The sequence below is a fragment of the Seriola lalandi genome, unplaced genomic scaffold (genome assembly GCF_002814215.2).
Source record: "Seriola lalandi dorsalis isolate HSWRI2012SDOR001 ecotype SW California unplaced genomic scaffold, Sedor1 jcf7180002054883, whole genome shotgun sequence".
In the NCBI taxonomy this organism is placed as follows: domain Eukaryota; kingdom Metazoa; phylum Chordata; class Actinopteri; order Carangiformes; family Carangidae; genus Seriola; species Seriola lalandi.
In genome coordinates this window covers 2,130,039-2,142,937 of record NW_019525658.1, presented here as the reverse complement: position 1 = coordinate 2,142,937, position 12,899 = coordinate 2,130,039, and the positions used below count along the sequence as shown (strand labels likewise).

General features: G+C 43.1%; 1 protein-coding gene across 3 annotated transcripts in view; it reads left to right on the top strand.

Moving 5' to 3' along the window:
* pdzd2 (PDZ domain containing 2) overlaps positions 1 to 11,539 on the top strand; it is a 67,770-nt gene extending 56,231 nt beyond the window's left edge. For all 3 annotated transcript variants that reach the window (XM_087171601.1, XM_087171600.1, XM_023397628.2), the window contains exons 21-26: positions 806 to 3,314; positions 7,589 to 7,706; positions 7,829 to 7,930; positions 8,504 to 8,774; positions 8,983 to 9,117; positions 11,075 to 11,539. In XM_087171601.1, coding sequence (XP_087027727.1) covers positions 806 to 3,314; positions 7,589 to 7,706; positions 7,829 to 7,930; positions 8,504 to 8,774; positions 8,983 to 9,117; positions 11,075 to 11,235 — 3,296 coding nt within the window. In that variant the 3' untranslated portion in view covers positions 11,236 to 11,539. The remainder of the gene's footprint in view (positions 1 to 805; positions 3,315 to 7,588; positions 7,707 to 7,828; positions 7,931 to 8,503; positions 8,775 to 8,982; positions 9,118 to 11,074) is intronic.
* Positions 11,540 to 12,899: the final 1,360 nt, after the last annotated feature.

The following is a 12,899-nucleotide window of genomic DNA, read 5'->3' as shown; positions in this document are numbered from 1 at the left end:
ATATTAAATAAAGGTAGATTTCCACATATTTTTGTATTATCAAGCAGGTCTATGTTCTATATTAATACTGTGAAAGTATCAAAGTGCTCAGTCCACAGAGAAATGCACACAGCCTGTATTCAGAAATTGAGCCTTAAAATGAGCCATCGGGACTTCTGTAACTTTGTGATGTCACAACAAAGCAGTCATTGCTCTCAGCCATGCCCCAAGCCCCACCCACCTGAAGCCACCATCCAACCTTGCAGGATTTGGTTTCTCTGAGTGTTTACCTGAAATAATTATTTTTATTGGATCACTCAGAAAACAGTCAGCCAATCAGAAGAGAGGCTCTGTGTCTCCTCTCTTCTGATTGGCTCACAGACCTGTTGTTACTAGAGCTCCAGAGAGAAGCCTGAGAGAGGAGATGTAAAATTACACTGAGATGGTTTTTGGTTCTTAAAACCACAAATATATCTTCTTATTGATCAAGACTTAGAATGAAACACTGGAGAAGAGTAAAATATGGGACCTTTAAAAATCTTTAGCATCTGAATAAACTTGAAATTATGAACCTAAACCACTTAATTCATTTCTCTAGATGTGTACACATCTAGAGAACACTGTTGTTCAGATTGTTGTTGTCCTGATCTATGAATATCATTTTGTAACCCCGATTATTCTTCTTGTATTATTGTATTCTATGGCATGAAATGTATGTAACCTCTGTGCTGCAAGATAAAGTAGAATTTATTTTACTATTATTAACACAACATTAACTCCTCAACCAGTTGTGACTGAAGTGCTTACCTTTCATTTCTGCCTCCAGCTGTAGATCGACTGTCCAATCTAATGATGTCATCAGGGAGCAGTGATGGAGCCGTCAAACTGAACCCGGCAACATCTGTTCAGGCGCTGTCTGATGAAGTGATAGTCCCAAACCACACAACCCAAACAGACCATGACTTCCAATTACCCATCACCAACATAGATGATATTTTATTAGAAGTGAGCCTCTGCAGTGACACAAACACACACACCAAACCCCCCAAGGAAATATTATCCAATGAGCATGTATCAAGCCAACATGCTGTACCCCTGTCTGAGGCGGCTGGGATTCAGTTTCCAGTCCAGACTAGTCTCCTGGACAGCTCCGTCTTAGATACAGGAGATGAGAAATGTGTTGTCCTCCCTGTGGAGACAACACATGTCTTCCCTGTGGAGACAACACATGAGAACCAACCAGAAGAGAACGCTGGTTCTAAACACATGTACCCCACAGGAGAAGACAGCGATTCAAACAGTGAGTCCACCACTGACAGTAGTGTAGTGGCCAATAAGAACGCTGAAAGAGGTGGTGGTATTCATGAGCCCTCCTCAGATGAGGAAGAAGTGGAGTTTTGTTGCTGTGATGCCCAGAGACCTGCTGCTGATGGACACTCGCCAAACAGGTCTTCACCTGTTCAGCCTGCAAGCAGTCAGGATACAGAGCTGGATCAGACCTTCGATGTGAGGCGGGGTGACTCTGATGTCTCAGTGAGAGACAAAGAGCAACCATGCCGGTTCTCCAATAGTCCAATACCTGTGTCCTCTACAGAGTGCTTTGTTAATGGTGCTATTGAACCCTGCGACAAAGCTAGAGAATGTGTGGCATCTTGTCCTGGTAGCTTAAGCCCCTCCCCACCAGAGACCGAAAGTCTCACACAGGAAGCAGATTCCTCCCTGACCTCAGAATTACTGAAAAAGTTAAATATAAAAAAAACCCTGTCACCTTCAGTGGTATCAGAGACCTATGGTTCAAGCCTCAGCAGATCAGATACAAAAGTCTCAGCAACAGTGATAAACAAAGAGAAAGTCCTGACAGGTAGAACTAATTTGAACACCCAGACTAGCTCCTCACTGAAGAATACCTCTGGCCTGAAGCTGCTTGATATCCCAGACAGTCCTGTGTGGAGCAGCATCTTAAAACTTCCATCTGAATCGCAAATCAGTCCAAAAACAGCTGCTCCCAAACTGAAAGGCCTGAGTATCAAGAGTAAGAACAAGTCACAGGAGGAGCCGCTCCAAAAACCAAGCCCAGCTCCTTCAAACATCGACGCTGCCTTGAACCAGACAACACAATTACCACCAGTGACAACCAGATCCAGCTGTTTGAGGACCAGTAACCAGCCTGATGTGAACAGCTGCCTTGCTTTGCCCAGAGTAAGCGAGAGAAGGCAGGTTAAATCTGAGCACAGAGATGTACAACTGACCATGGAGAAGAGCGTCCATGTAGGTTCCAGATCTCAGGGCCAGTCTCACCAACCTCCCACTCAGAGAACATTTATAGAGGTTCAGCTGTCTTCTTTATCTGGTTCATCATCACCAGTTGTGGCTAACAGTGAAACAGTAAATTCAGGCTCTAAACCCACTCAGAGAGGAACAGAGGTGAGATCAGCACCTGTTCTTTCTGCTGCTGTTTCCACTGTAGAGAAAACAAACGCTGTGGTCCGTAACACAGACTTGAACTCACTGTGTTCTACTAAAGAAGCGCACTCAACCACAAAACCCTCAAAGCCTAGTACTGCTGTGGAGACAGGTGAGACCCTGAAGTCCAGCACATCCAGACTCTACATAAAGACGATGGAGAGACGAAGCTTCTCAACAGACGCTGCAGTGTCTGCAGGCTATAATCCCTTCTCTGTCCGACATAAGATAAAGTCCTTTGAGAACCTGGCTAACTTTGACCGGCCTGTAGCTAAAAGCAGTGACATTCAGTCTCACGCCCTGACGTACAGATCCTCACTGAACCAGAGGATCGCTGGTTATATGGACTTGGTGAATTCTGTTGACTGTCGCGCACGGCAGAGAAGTTTTAGTTCTTATGTGGAGACTCTGATAGCGACCACACCCTGCTCTCCTCCTCTTGGTAAACCCCCCTCGAACATTACACTGATGAACCTTGACTTTCCACATACACACTGTAACACAGCTCCCCTGTTGGAGGACGATCCTAAGGCTGAGGCTCCCAAAGCTCCAGATGGATTTACACCACAGACCCCTCCAGTGCTGCGGAGGAAACATGGCAGACTTCCCCGCAGCAGGCTGCAGCAGCTCAGGGCTCTCAGTATGCCTGAGCTCGAGAAGCTATGCACAGAGGACTTTACCAAAGGACAGGGTACAGCAGTGGAAAAAACTGAGGTCAGCATCCAGCCCACAGAGACTGAGAGCTCCCCTCTCTCTGCAGCCCCGACAGATGTGGATGTGATCAGGGTGTGCCAACGTGATCCTGGACCTTCTGAAGAGACTCCTCAGGAAACCCCAGAGACCCATGGACCACAGCCTGGCTGGTCCATCAGGTGAGGAGTTCAATTAAAAACAGCTGATTTTGAATCTTTTCTATCCATTGAAGCCACTGTGAGTAGGAGTTGAAAATGAGTTTCGTATCAGCTGTGCAACAGCACAAAGCTTTAGAATGCATCTTATTACAATCTGTTAATCAACCCCAGATCACATTCTGTGAGTATAACTGGAACAGTGTGCAGGATTCAGTGACATCTAGTGGTGAGATTGCAGATTAAAACAGAAATGCAGACAGGATCATTGTTGCTGTCACCTCTGACCCTTTCTCTCCCTGAAACATCAGGCTCTGAAACCCACTCATTTAGCAACGCAACACAAAGCAGTTAGTCACAATCAACAGAAGGGGGTGTCAAATGGCACCACACAGGTGAGAGCCAGAGCCGGAGGCATATTGATTTTGCGTTGTTTGTCTGTCCATCCCTTTCTCATGAATGTGATATCTCAGTAATGCCTTGACCGAACAAATCTTGCACAGCTGTCCAATTGGAATCAAGGTCGGACTGATTAGATTTTAGTGGTCAAAAGTGACCTCACAAAATGCAGTTTTGGCCTTGTGAATGCAAAATCTCCGTAACGCCTTCAAAGAACTTGTTTAAATTTGGTACAAATGTTTACTGGGACTCAAGGATGAACTGATAAGATTTTGGCGGTCAAAGGTCAAGGTCATGATGACATCACAAAATGCGGTTTTGGCCTTTTGAACGCAGTATCTAGAGAACTCCACAAGGGAATCCCTTCACATTTGTTACAAATGTCCACAGGGACTCATGGACAAACTGATTAGATTTTGGTGGTCAAAGGTCAAAGGTCAAGGGCAGTGTGACCTCATAAATCACTTTTTGGCCATTACTCAAGACTTAACACATTAATTATGACAAAATTTCACACAAGTGGTTAATTTTTTATATAATTCTGGATTAACAGAGATGTAACTTGAAACTAGTCTGAGTGGTGGAGGTAGACAACCATGAGGTGGTAATCATTCAGATGGTTCTGCTCATATTGTAAGGCAGTTATAGATTGCCCCCTCTTTCCTTATGTGTTACTTGTTTTTTTTATTTTTTTTTTATATTATGGCATACTGATTGGTTAGTGAGCATGACGCAATCACACGTGAACAACGCTTGCTTGCTGTTTTGTGGCTATAGAGTTCACAACCCAGCTTAACTACCTAGATCACTGATGTACTGTATGTATGTATGTACTGCTGTATGTTCTCTACTCATCTGCCGAAGTGAATTAAAGTTCATAAATGTAAGATTCCCTGTCGTGCAAAGTGTTTTCACCCATGCACGTCCAGGTGAAGTAGCCTAGTTTACTTCAAGGGGTCAAAGCACGACAACTGGTGTCAGAAGTGGGATATCCAAAACTTACATCCACCTGACAAAAAAACAATTATCCAAGCTAGCTACCCAGCTGACCGGATTCAGAAGCTTCATGTTTCAACACTTGCTGGTTGCTAGCCGTGGTTCCCAGCATAGAAGACTGTTAATGTGAACTAATCACCGAGCAAGATTGCACTCGCCCATTTAGTGGCGCAGCGCACCAGCAGGACTTACTACAGTAAGCACAATACTCTGATAATAACAGTAACAGGTCCTTAAAGTAAAGACTGATGCATAAAAAACATTGCTTGCAAAAGATGAAATAAGTGCAACAGGCAACTAAACAAATAAATAGAAAATAAAATAAAAAAAGAGAAAAGAAAAGAAATAATTACATAAATGAGAACAAGAAAATGAAAAGTAAGACCAAGAGACAGTGGTCATGGCCCCTTTGCAGCTGAGCTGAATCTAATCAATTAACAGGCTTGCAACTCTGGCCCAAACATGAGGAATGTCAACCCTGAACCTGACAGCAGGCAGAGAGACACTACGGACTACGGGCATGAAAAACCCAACGCTTGTTTCCCCACCACGATGACCAGAGGCTAAATAGCTCAGGCCACAACAATCAGCACACTCTGCAGGAAGTACCTCGACCTAAACTTGCCACATTTGACACAAATGATGACTGGGACTCTTTCTTGTTGCCATTTGAGCATCAGGTCAGGAAGTATGGATGGAGAGCTGCAGAATGAGTGGACAGGCTGCCCGAGTGCTTAAGAGGAGCTGCAATACAGTATGTCCACTCACTGCCAGAGCATACAAGGGAGGATCATGGCCTCTTAGTAGAGCAGCTCACCCAGAGCTTTGGAAAAAGGGACCCCCCCCTACCACAGTAAGGAGGAAGTTGGGAGAACTTCAACAAGGTAGAGAGATCAGCTGAATTTGCAGAAGAGGTGCGACACCTCATCACACTGGCATATCGATCCATGGAGACCAGCTGCAGGATCAACTGGCAACTGATACCTTCCTTAAAGACCTAAGAAATCAAAGAGTGGCCTACGAAGTAATGAACCGAGATAAATGCTCTGTCGCAGAGGCTCAAAAGTGTGTGGAGGCTCATGAACATAACTACAAAGCTACTGTATTACGCTAAACTGAAATAAAGAACAGAGGGAGGCGTATTTCTTGGGCTGATGATGAAGACACATGTGACGACTTCACTGCTACCTCTCGCAGGACTCAGGACCCTTGTTCATACAGTATGAACATTTCCAGTCTACACATGCAGAATGCCAGCAAGTTAAAGCAACAACAACTTCCTCTGCTATTAGAGACTGAGTTGAATCATCCTCAGGTGGCCTATGTTTACACGCAGCTCCCATACGTGAACCTGTCCTCCTTGGATTAGAACTAATGAAGTCTCATGATGTTGTCATCCACACCCGTGGCAAAGTTTTCTTTGGAAATGAACTTGTGCCCTCCAGAATAGTAAGAGGGGATGGATCAGACTATTGCATTGATAGAGTGATCCTAGAAGAGACCACCACTATACCAACAACTTCAGAATGTGTTGTGTGAGGCGAAGTGGAGGACCCCAGGCCAGGGGTTCCAGCTGTGCTAGAGCCTTTGAAAATCACAGAAGCTGTAGCCTCCAGAATTGTTGCTACCACCATGGAGAAGCGGGTGCCAGTCCAGTTATGCAACCTCTCAACCAGCAAAGCAGCCCTGCCAAAAAGAGCATGCCTTGGGCTCTTTGTTGAAGCTTATCCTGAAAAGCTATCATGTTCAACTCAATCCTTGTTCGCCAATGGTGACTCTGACCTGGGTTACCTGTCTGCTGTCACACACAATATTGACACAGGACAAGCCTGTGCGCCGACCAGGGAGAAGAACACCTCTCGGATTCCAAAGTGCAGAGGAAACGCATCTTCAAGCCATGGTGTCAGTACACCGTCATCAGAGTGGGTCATCTTTGTATGCAAGACGGATGGAGGCGTGCAGTGGTGTGTAGATTACCACTACTTGAACAGATAGCAGTGGATGACAAGGACCGTGAAAACACTGCATTCATCACCCACATGGCGATGGAACTCATCCTCAGATGACTTCAGTGGGAAACATTATTGATCTATCTTGATGATGTCATCGTCCTTGGCAGAGGAGTTGATGAAAGCCTTGGCCGGCTTCAATGTTGACACCATGTCAAGACGAACCAAAGAACATTCAAACTAGAATTACAACCTTCCGGCTGTATGACTCTGCCACTCAGACTAGTTTCACGTTACCTCCCTGTTTATCCAGAATTATATAAGATATTAATTATTTGTGTGAAATTGATCATAATATCATCTCATAAATGCTGTTTGAAGTCTTGAGTAATGGCCTGAGTCCAAATGAATGTTTGTACCATATTTGAAGAAATGTCCTCAAGGTTGTACAGAGATATTGCGTTCACAAGGCCATTGCTGTGATTTGTGAGGTCACCACACCCTTGTCTTTTGACCTTTGACCCCAAAAATCTAATCAGTTCATCCTTGAGTCCTTGTGAAGTTCTGTCAAGGTCCGATACTGTGTCCACAAGAATAGGATGGATGGACAGACAACCCAACAATATGTCTCTGGCTGTCACCAGTGTGGAGGCACCATGGTTAACAAACCGTGGTTAACAAAACCATAACATTAGGTACCGTCCACACCATAATGGGTGAACCATGAAACAACCCAAATCATAACGTTATCTGTGTTGGTGTCCAGTAACATCTGTGTAGTATGAGATTAGTGAGAAACTAAGCTGTATTATTGTAGAACATATTTCACTCATGTCAACTAGACTATAAAAACTGTACCTCATTTCATTGTACTGATTTCTACTCTAATCATGTTAGTGTTTTCATGGTAGTAAATCCAGTAACAGGAGCCACTGTGACTCCTTCTGTCCTCAGTTTAAAGGAGCTGGAGTCTTCCCCTCTGAGTCAATGTAAACTGCAGACGTTGCTGTTCTCCCTGACGGCTAAGTCACACGTGTTGGCTCTGCTCCAGGACACCAGGGAGCTTTCTGAGGTAACACCACAGAACTGCTGACACATGTGATTTAATATCTAACACACTCATTTCTATTTTATTACTAGTGACTGTCTGTGTGAATACCTGTGTCACATTTATTGTGTGTGTGAACTCTGCAGGTGAAGGACGACACTCACCTTGTGATCCTGAGTAAAGAGGAGGGATCAGGACTTGGTTTCAGTGTTGCAGGTGGCATTGACCTGGAGCAGAAGACAATAACTGTGAGTACAGTAGGTAAATGCTCACAAACCTGCATGGAGTGTGTAAATAAACTTTTTTTTTTTAATTCATTGTGTTTCAGTCAGGCTTTTGCTATATGTTTACTGCACATGTTCATATCGCCATCACGATGAAATTACAATCTATTGGTCTGCACTAGTGCACACTAACCTGGACTGGTACCTGAACACAGATGCCATCTACCTGAAGAGGCAGAGCCGGCTCTTTATCTTCAGGAGGCTCAGGTCCTTCGACGTCTGCAGCGAAATGCTGCACATGTTTTATCAGTTTCTTAAAGTGATTTTGCAAAGAGGAAATGGTGATTGAGATTCTACATTTCTTATAGCAATGACATGGATTTCATGACAGAGTCTCAATGTTATAATTCTTCAGATGAAGCTCATGCTTGACAGCAATACATGTAGACTCTACAGAGATAGACTGACTATGACTGACTATGATTTTATAATAAACATAATTAAAGAATGAATGATAAAGAAGAACAAATGTAGAGGTTGGTGATGTTTTAACAGCTCTTTGCAGCAGGTGGTTATACTGTAACACTTTGTGTCCAGGTCCATCGGGTCTTCACCAAAGGTGCAGCGAGCCTCGAAGGCACAATCCAGAGAGGAGACAGCATTTTATCCATAAATGCAACGAGTCTAGAGGGAAAAACCCACGGAGAGGCCGTGTCCTGCCTCCATCAGGCCAGACTGTCCAACCAGGCCTTAGTCGTCATTAGGAGAGACAAGGACGGCGGACCAAGTGTCTCGGACAGACAGGACCTGGTCAGCCAGCTGAAGAGTTTACGTTCTGCCAGGAAGACGCCTATGGAAGCTGGAGCAGGTGAGACCTGGTCTTACATCTATAGGTTCACCTGTTGGTCTTCATTATGGTGAAGTCGGTCATTCCCCACAGCAACATGTTTAATGCTTTAACCTTATTTACCTTTACCTTTCTCCTTTAACATGACCCTGTTCTGTAACGTTGCGGTTGTATACTTCATAAACTACATATGTTGAGATTATAACTCTGGGCGTTGAATGTCTCTCAGTGGTGGATGTCGGTCCAGATTGTGCTTTAACGGTGGAGCTCCACAAGACTTCTGCTGGGCTGGGCTTCAGTCTGGAGGGGGGGAAGTCCTCAAGCCACGGAGACCGGCCTCTAATTGTCAAACGCATCTTTGAAGGTGACCATTGCTCTATATGTCTCTCTGAAAGTACAGGCTACAGGTAAATATTGTGTAACTGTGTGTTTTACCTCCATCTGGATTGTGGATCACTTTATCTAATGAGGTGGAATTCAGTCTGGATGTTGTTTTATAGAAGCCATAAATGTAACATAGTTCATCTATAGTTAATGACCAGATGTTAGAAGGCCTCCCTTTAAAATAATAAAATACATCAAATTACAGAGAAGAAAACTGAAAAGAAGAGAGAGTTTGTTAATTAGTGAAATCAATACGAACATGACAGGCATTAACAATCATCATTAATAATGTTCCTATGTCTAAAAAGGTTGGGAAGCAGAAACATCAGCAGCACAAACAATATACAGAACTAGAAAATTCCTGAAGAAATATGAATGTGTCTTCTGCTTGGTGCGTATCCATCACACACGTTTCAATCTCTACAGAGGACGTTACTTAGAGAATTATCCTAACTCTGACCTCAGTCACTGCAGGTGTCCATCAAAAAGCTCTTTGAAACTGTGAGGACTGGACAAAGTGACCTCACAATGATGCAAGACATGTCTATACACATGTACATGCACTAACAGAAGCTGATCTGCAACTAGAAAATGCATTTCCTGCTGAAATGCGTGTGAATGCTGTGAGCTGAATGAGATTGCTGAAGCAATGCTGAAGAAGCTAAAGCAATGGCTGAAGATTAAAAGCAGAACTTGTAAGCTGGAGGTTGAGCGCTTCGAAAAACTAGATGCCAAAATGTTAAACTGAAGGAGCTGAAGTTCATTCGCTGCAAAAGCTGAGAACTGAAACATGTTGAAAGCCAAATTATTTACTGTAAAAGGTGGAAGTAGGAATAAAATGCCTTACAACTGTGAATGAAATCATTTGTATTAGTAAAAGAAATATGAACTGCATCCTAAACATTAGAAAAAGTAATTTCTTTTAAGAGTTACACTAGACAGTAAATTGTCTCAGTTGTGAAGTTTGTAAATACAGAACCATCTGACCTGTTAGTAGCACCTAATGGAAATGAAGAACTGATTTTAAATCACATGTTTGACCTGCATTCAGTTCATGATTTGTCAAACTGTCAAGATTTGGATCACTCTTTTTCCACAGCTTGACGAGCTCTACAGTTTTATGTCACATGATCTTTCTGGTCAGTTATGGTGGAGGTGTTTCACGTCCACAGATCAGCAGTGTGCTGGGTCACTCACAGAGTTTAAACTCTGACCGTCTGCTGAACACTGTGAAGTTTCTGTCAAAACAACAGGAGGATGTGAAAGCAGCTCACTGCTATCGCATCCTGGCATCCTCCCATCCTCACACTGGCTTCCCACAAGATAATGCCAGCAAACAAAAGTTTCCATGGAAACAGTAGAATTTTACTGCTGTAAAATCTCTTTCACTGCTGTAAATAACTTTTCTTAACTAAGCCTTAAATGAGATTTTGTGCAACACCCTTAAGTGACTCCCGGAGCTAAGGGGAAATTAAACCTTTATTGTTGTACTAAAGTAGAAAACTTAAGGTGCTTTGTGCAACGGGCCCCTGGACCTCAGGCTCCACTATTGTTCTGGGTCCTTTTCTTGTGTTAACATTATTTAGTTTAACAAACACATGCAGACACAAACTAAACCAAAATATTTTAGGCATGAGGATCATTCATCATCCATCACAGTCTCAGTGACAGAACAGCATCTACTCTACTACTTACAGAATGGACGACACACCAACGTGTCAAATGATCTGTGACCACGACGACAGTCTGATTTACAATGTACATAGTCAACTGTGAAGGCTGCAGTGGAAAAAACAAAATGATAACCAGAGCTTTTAGAACACAGTTGCTCTCCTCTGTAGTTTGCCCTGTGTGGTTTTCATAATATCAAAAGCAAGTTGACTGTATCTCAAGTATATCTTTAAGTGTGGATGAACTGCTGTTCTCCTCTACACCAGGAGGCGCTGCTGAGCTGTCGGGGCTCGTCGAAGTCGGCGACGAGGTCCTCTCCATCAACGGCTGCTCTCTAGAGGGCCTCATGCACCACGATGCCTGGAAAATCATCAAAGCCACTAACAAAGGGCCCAACACCCTCCTCATCCGCAAGCTGAACACCTGACTGTAGGGAAAACCTCCTGAGGGGGGGCCACTGTGAAACTGCCCTCTAAACCAGGGTTTGGACAAACAAACGGAACCAGGACGAGCAGGTTGTTTTTTTTTTTTTTTACAGGTTTTCTGATGGACTTTATTTGATTTTGTGTTTTGTCTTGTTTCATGTGTTTGTACCTATAAATAGGTCAAAGAGGATGGAGCACTAACTTTTGTGGTGTTCAGAGCTGAATCTATTTCAGCCAGGAAGTGCAGTTTGTTTACATTAGATTCACTTTGGGATGTTTTTAAAATAAAGTCAGTTTGTGAAATGATCTCTGGCTGGGTGTGGTTCTGGTTTCCATGGTAACAGTTGTTAATAAGCACAAATGGGAGAAATCGGTATGATTAAATCCTAGTAACTGGCTAGAACCCAAGCTGGGTCTGGGTAGGGTCCTGTTGTATTGATGGGAGATAAAAGAACTTAAAATTTGGCACAAACATTCAGTTGGACTCACGGAGGAACTGATTACGTTTGGTGGTCAAAGGTCAAGGTCATGATGACCTCTTCAGTGTGAATACCACAATTTTGAATTTGCTCTCGTTGAAAGGGCACCAGTCTTCAGGGAGGACAACTTTATTGAATCTATTGATTAATTTGATCAATCTCACATCATAAGCAGTGATTTCTCGATGACATTGATCTTCGATCTCCAATTCAAGGAAACACACAGGTTAACGACTGGGTCAAGTTAATAAGAAATAAAAATAAAAAAATGAAACTGCATCAAACAGTATCAGGGGTGTGTGTAGGGGGCTTGACAGTTATTGCCACCACTTAGACTTTTCCCTCTCTCTTTGTTTCAATTGTGAGAGAGAGAAATCTAATTTTAATTTTGTTTCATTTAATTTGGATTTACTTGTGTTGTGTATCCTACTCCCACCATGGCCTATTCATATTTAACAACAGCCTACGTGAACTACATAGCTATTACTAGGAATGGATAAATGGAACAACAATATTATAATAGGTTAACGGTACACATAGAATACACTGACTAACAGAACGATAACAATTCTTATTCACACGAATAAATGGCTAAAGACATGACATCCATCAAATAATAATAATAAAGTGATGCACCAGATTGTTTCATTCCCTAGAGGATAATGGATGCAGAATGGTCCCTACATGGCAGTATTGTCACGTGGTGGATATTTACCTCAGAACTGATCAAACATATCTCAGCTTCCTTTTGAGCTACAGAAATGAGTTTTGGACTATAATTCATGGAAATCTTTCCAGAATAATGATGAAAGAATTACATGGTGATGAGACATTTAGTTCAATGATACTTTAAACACATGGTTCATGGTTTATGGCAGGAGCCTCATGGTTGCAACATGGACTCAGTGTCACTCTGGGGGGTGTGTTGTGTGTGTATCCCATTTGCTGTAGGGGCGTTGATTCAGGATGAGTTACATGAACTAGCTGTAAATTTCACTGACATGAGAGGCTTTTCTTGATAAATCAGAGCACCCCAGTGTCCTTACCGTCACCCTTGTGTCCTCACACTGGCGCCAACAGTGTCCGCTACACCTCACAAAATGCAGGTTTGGCTTTGTGAACGCAATATCTCCGTAACTCTTCAAATTTGGTTTAGCTGGACTCAAGGACAAACTGATTACATGGCT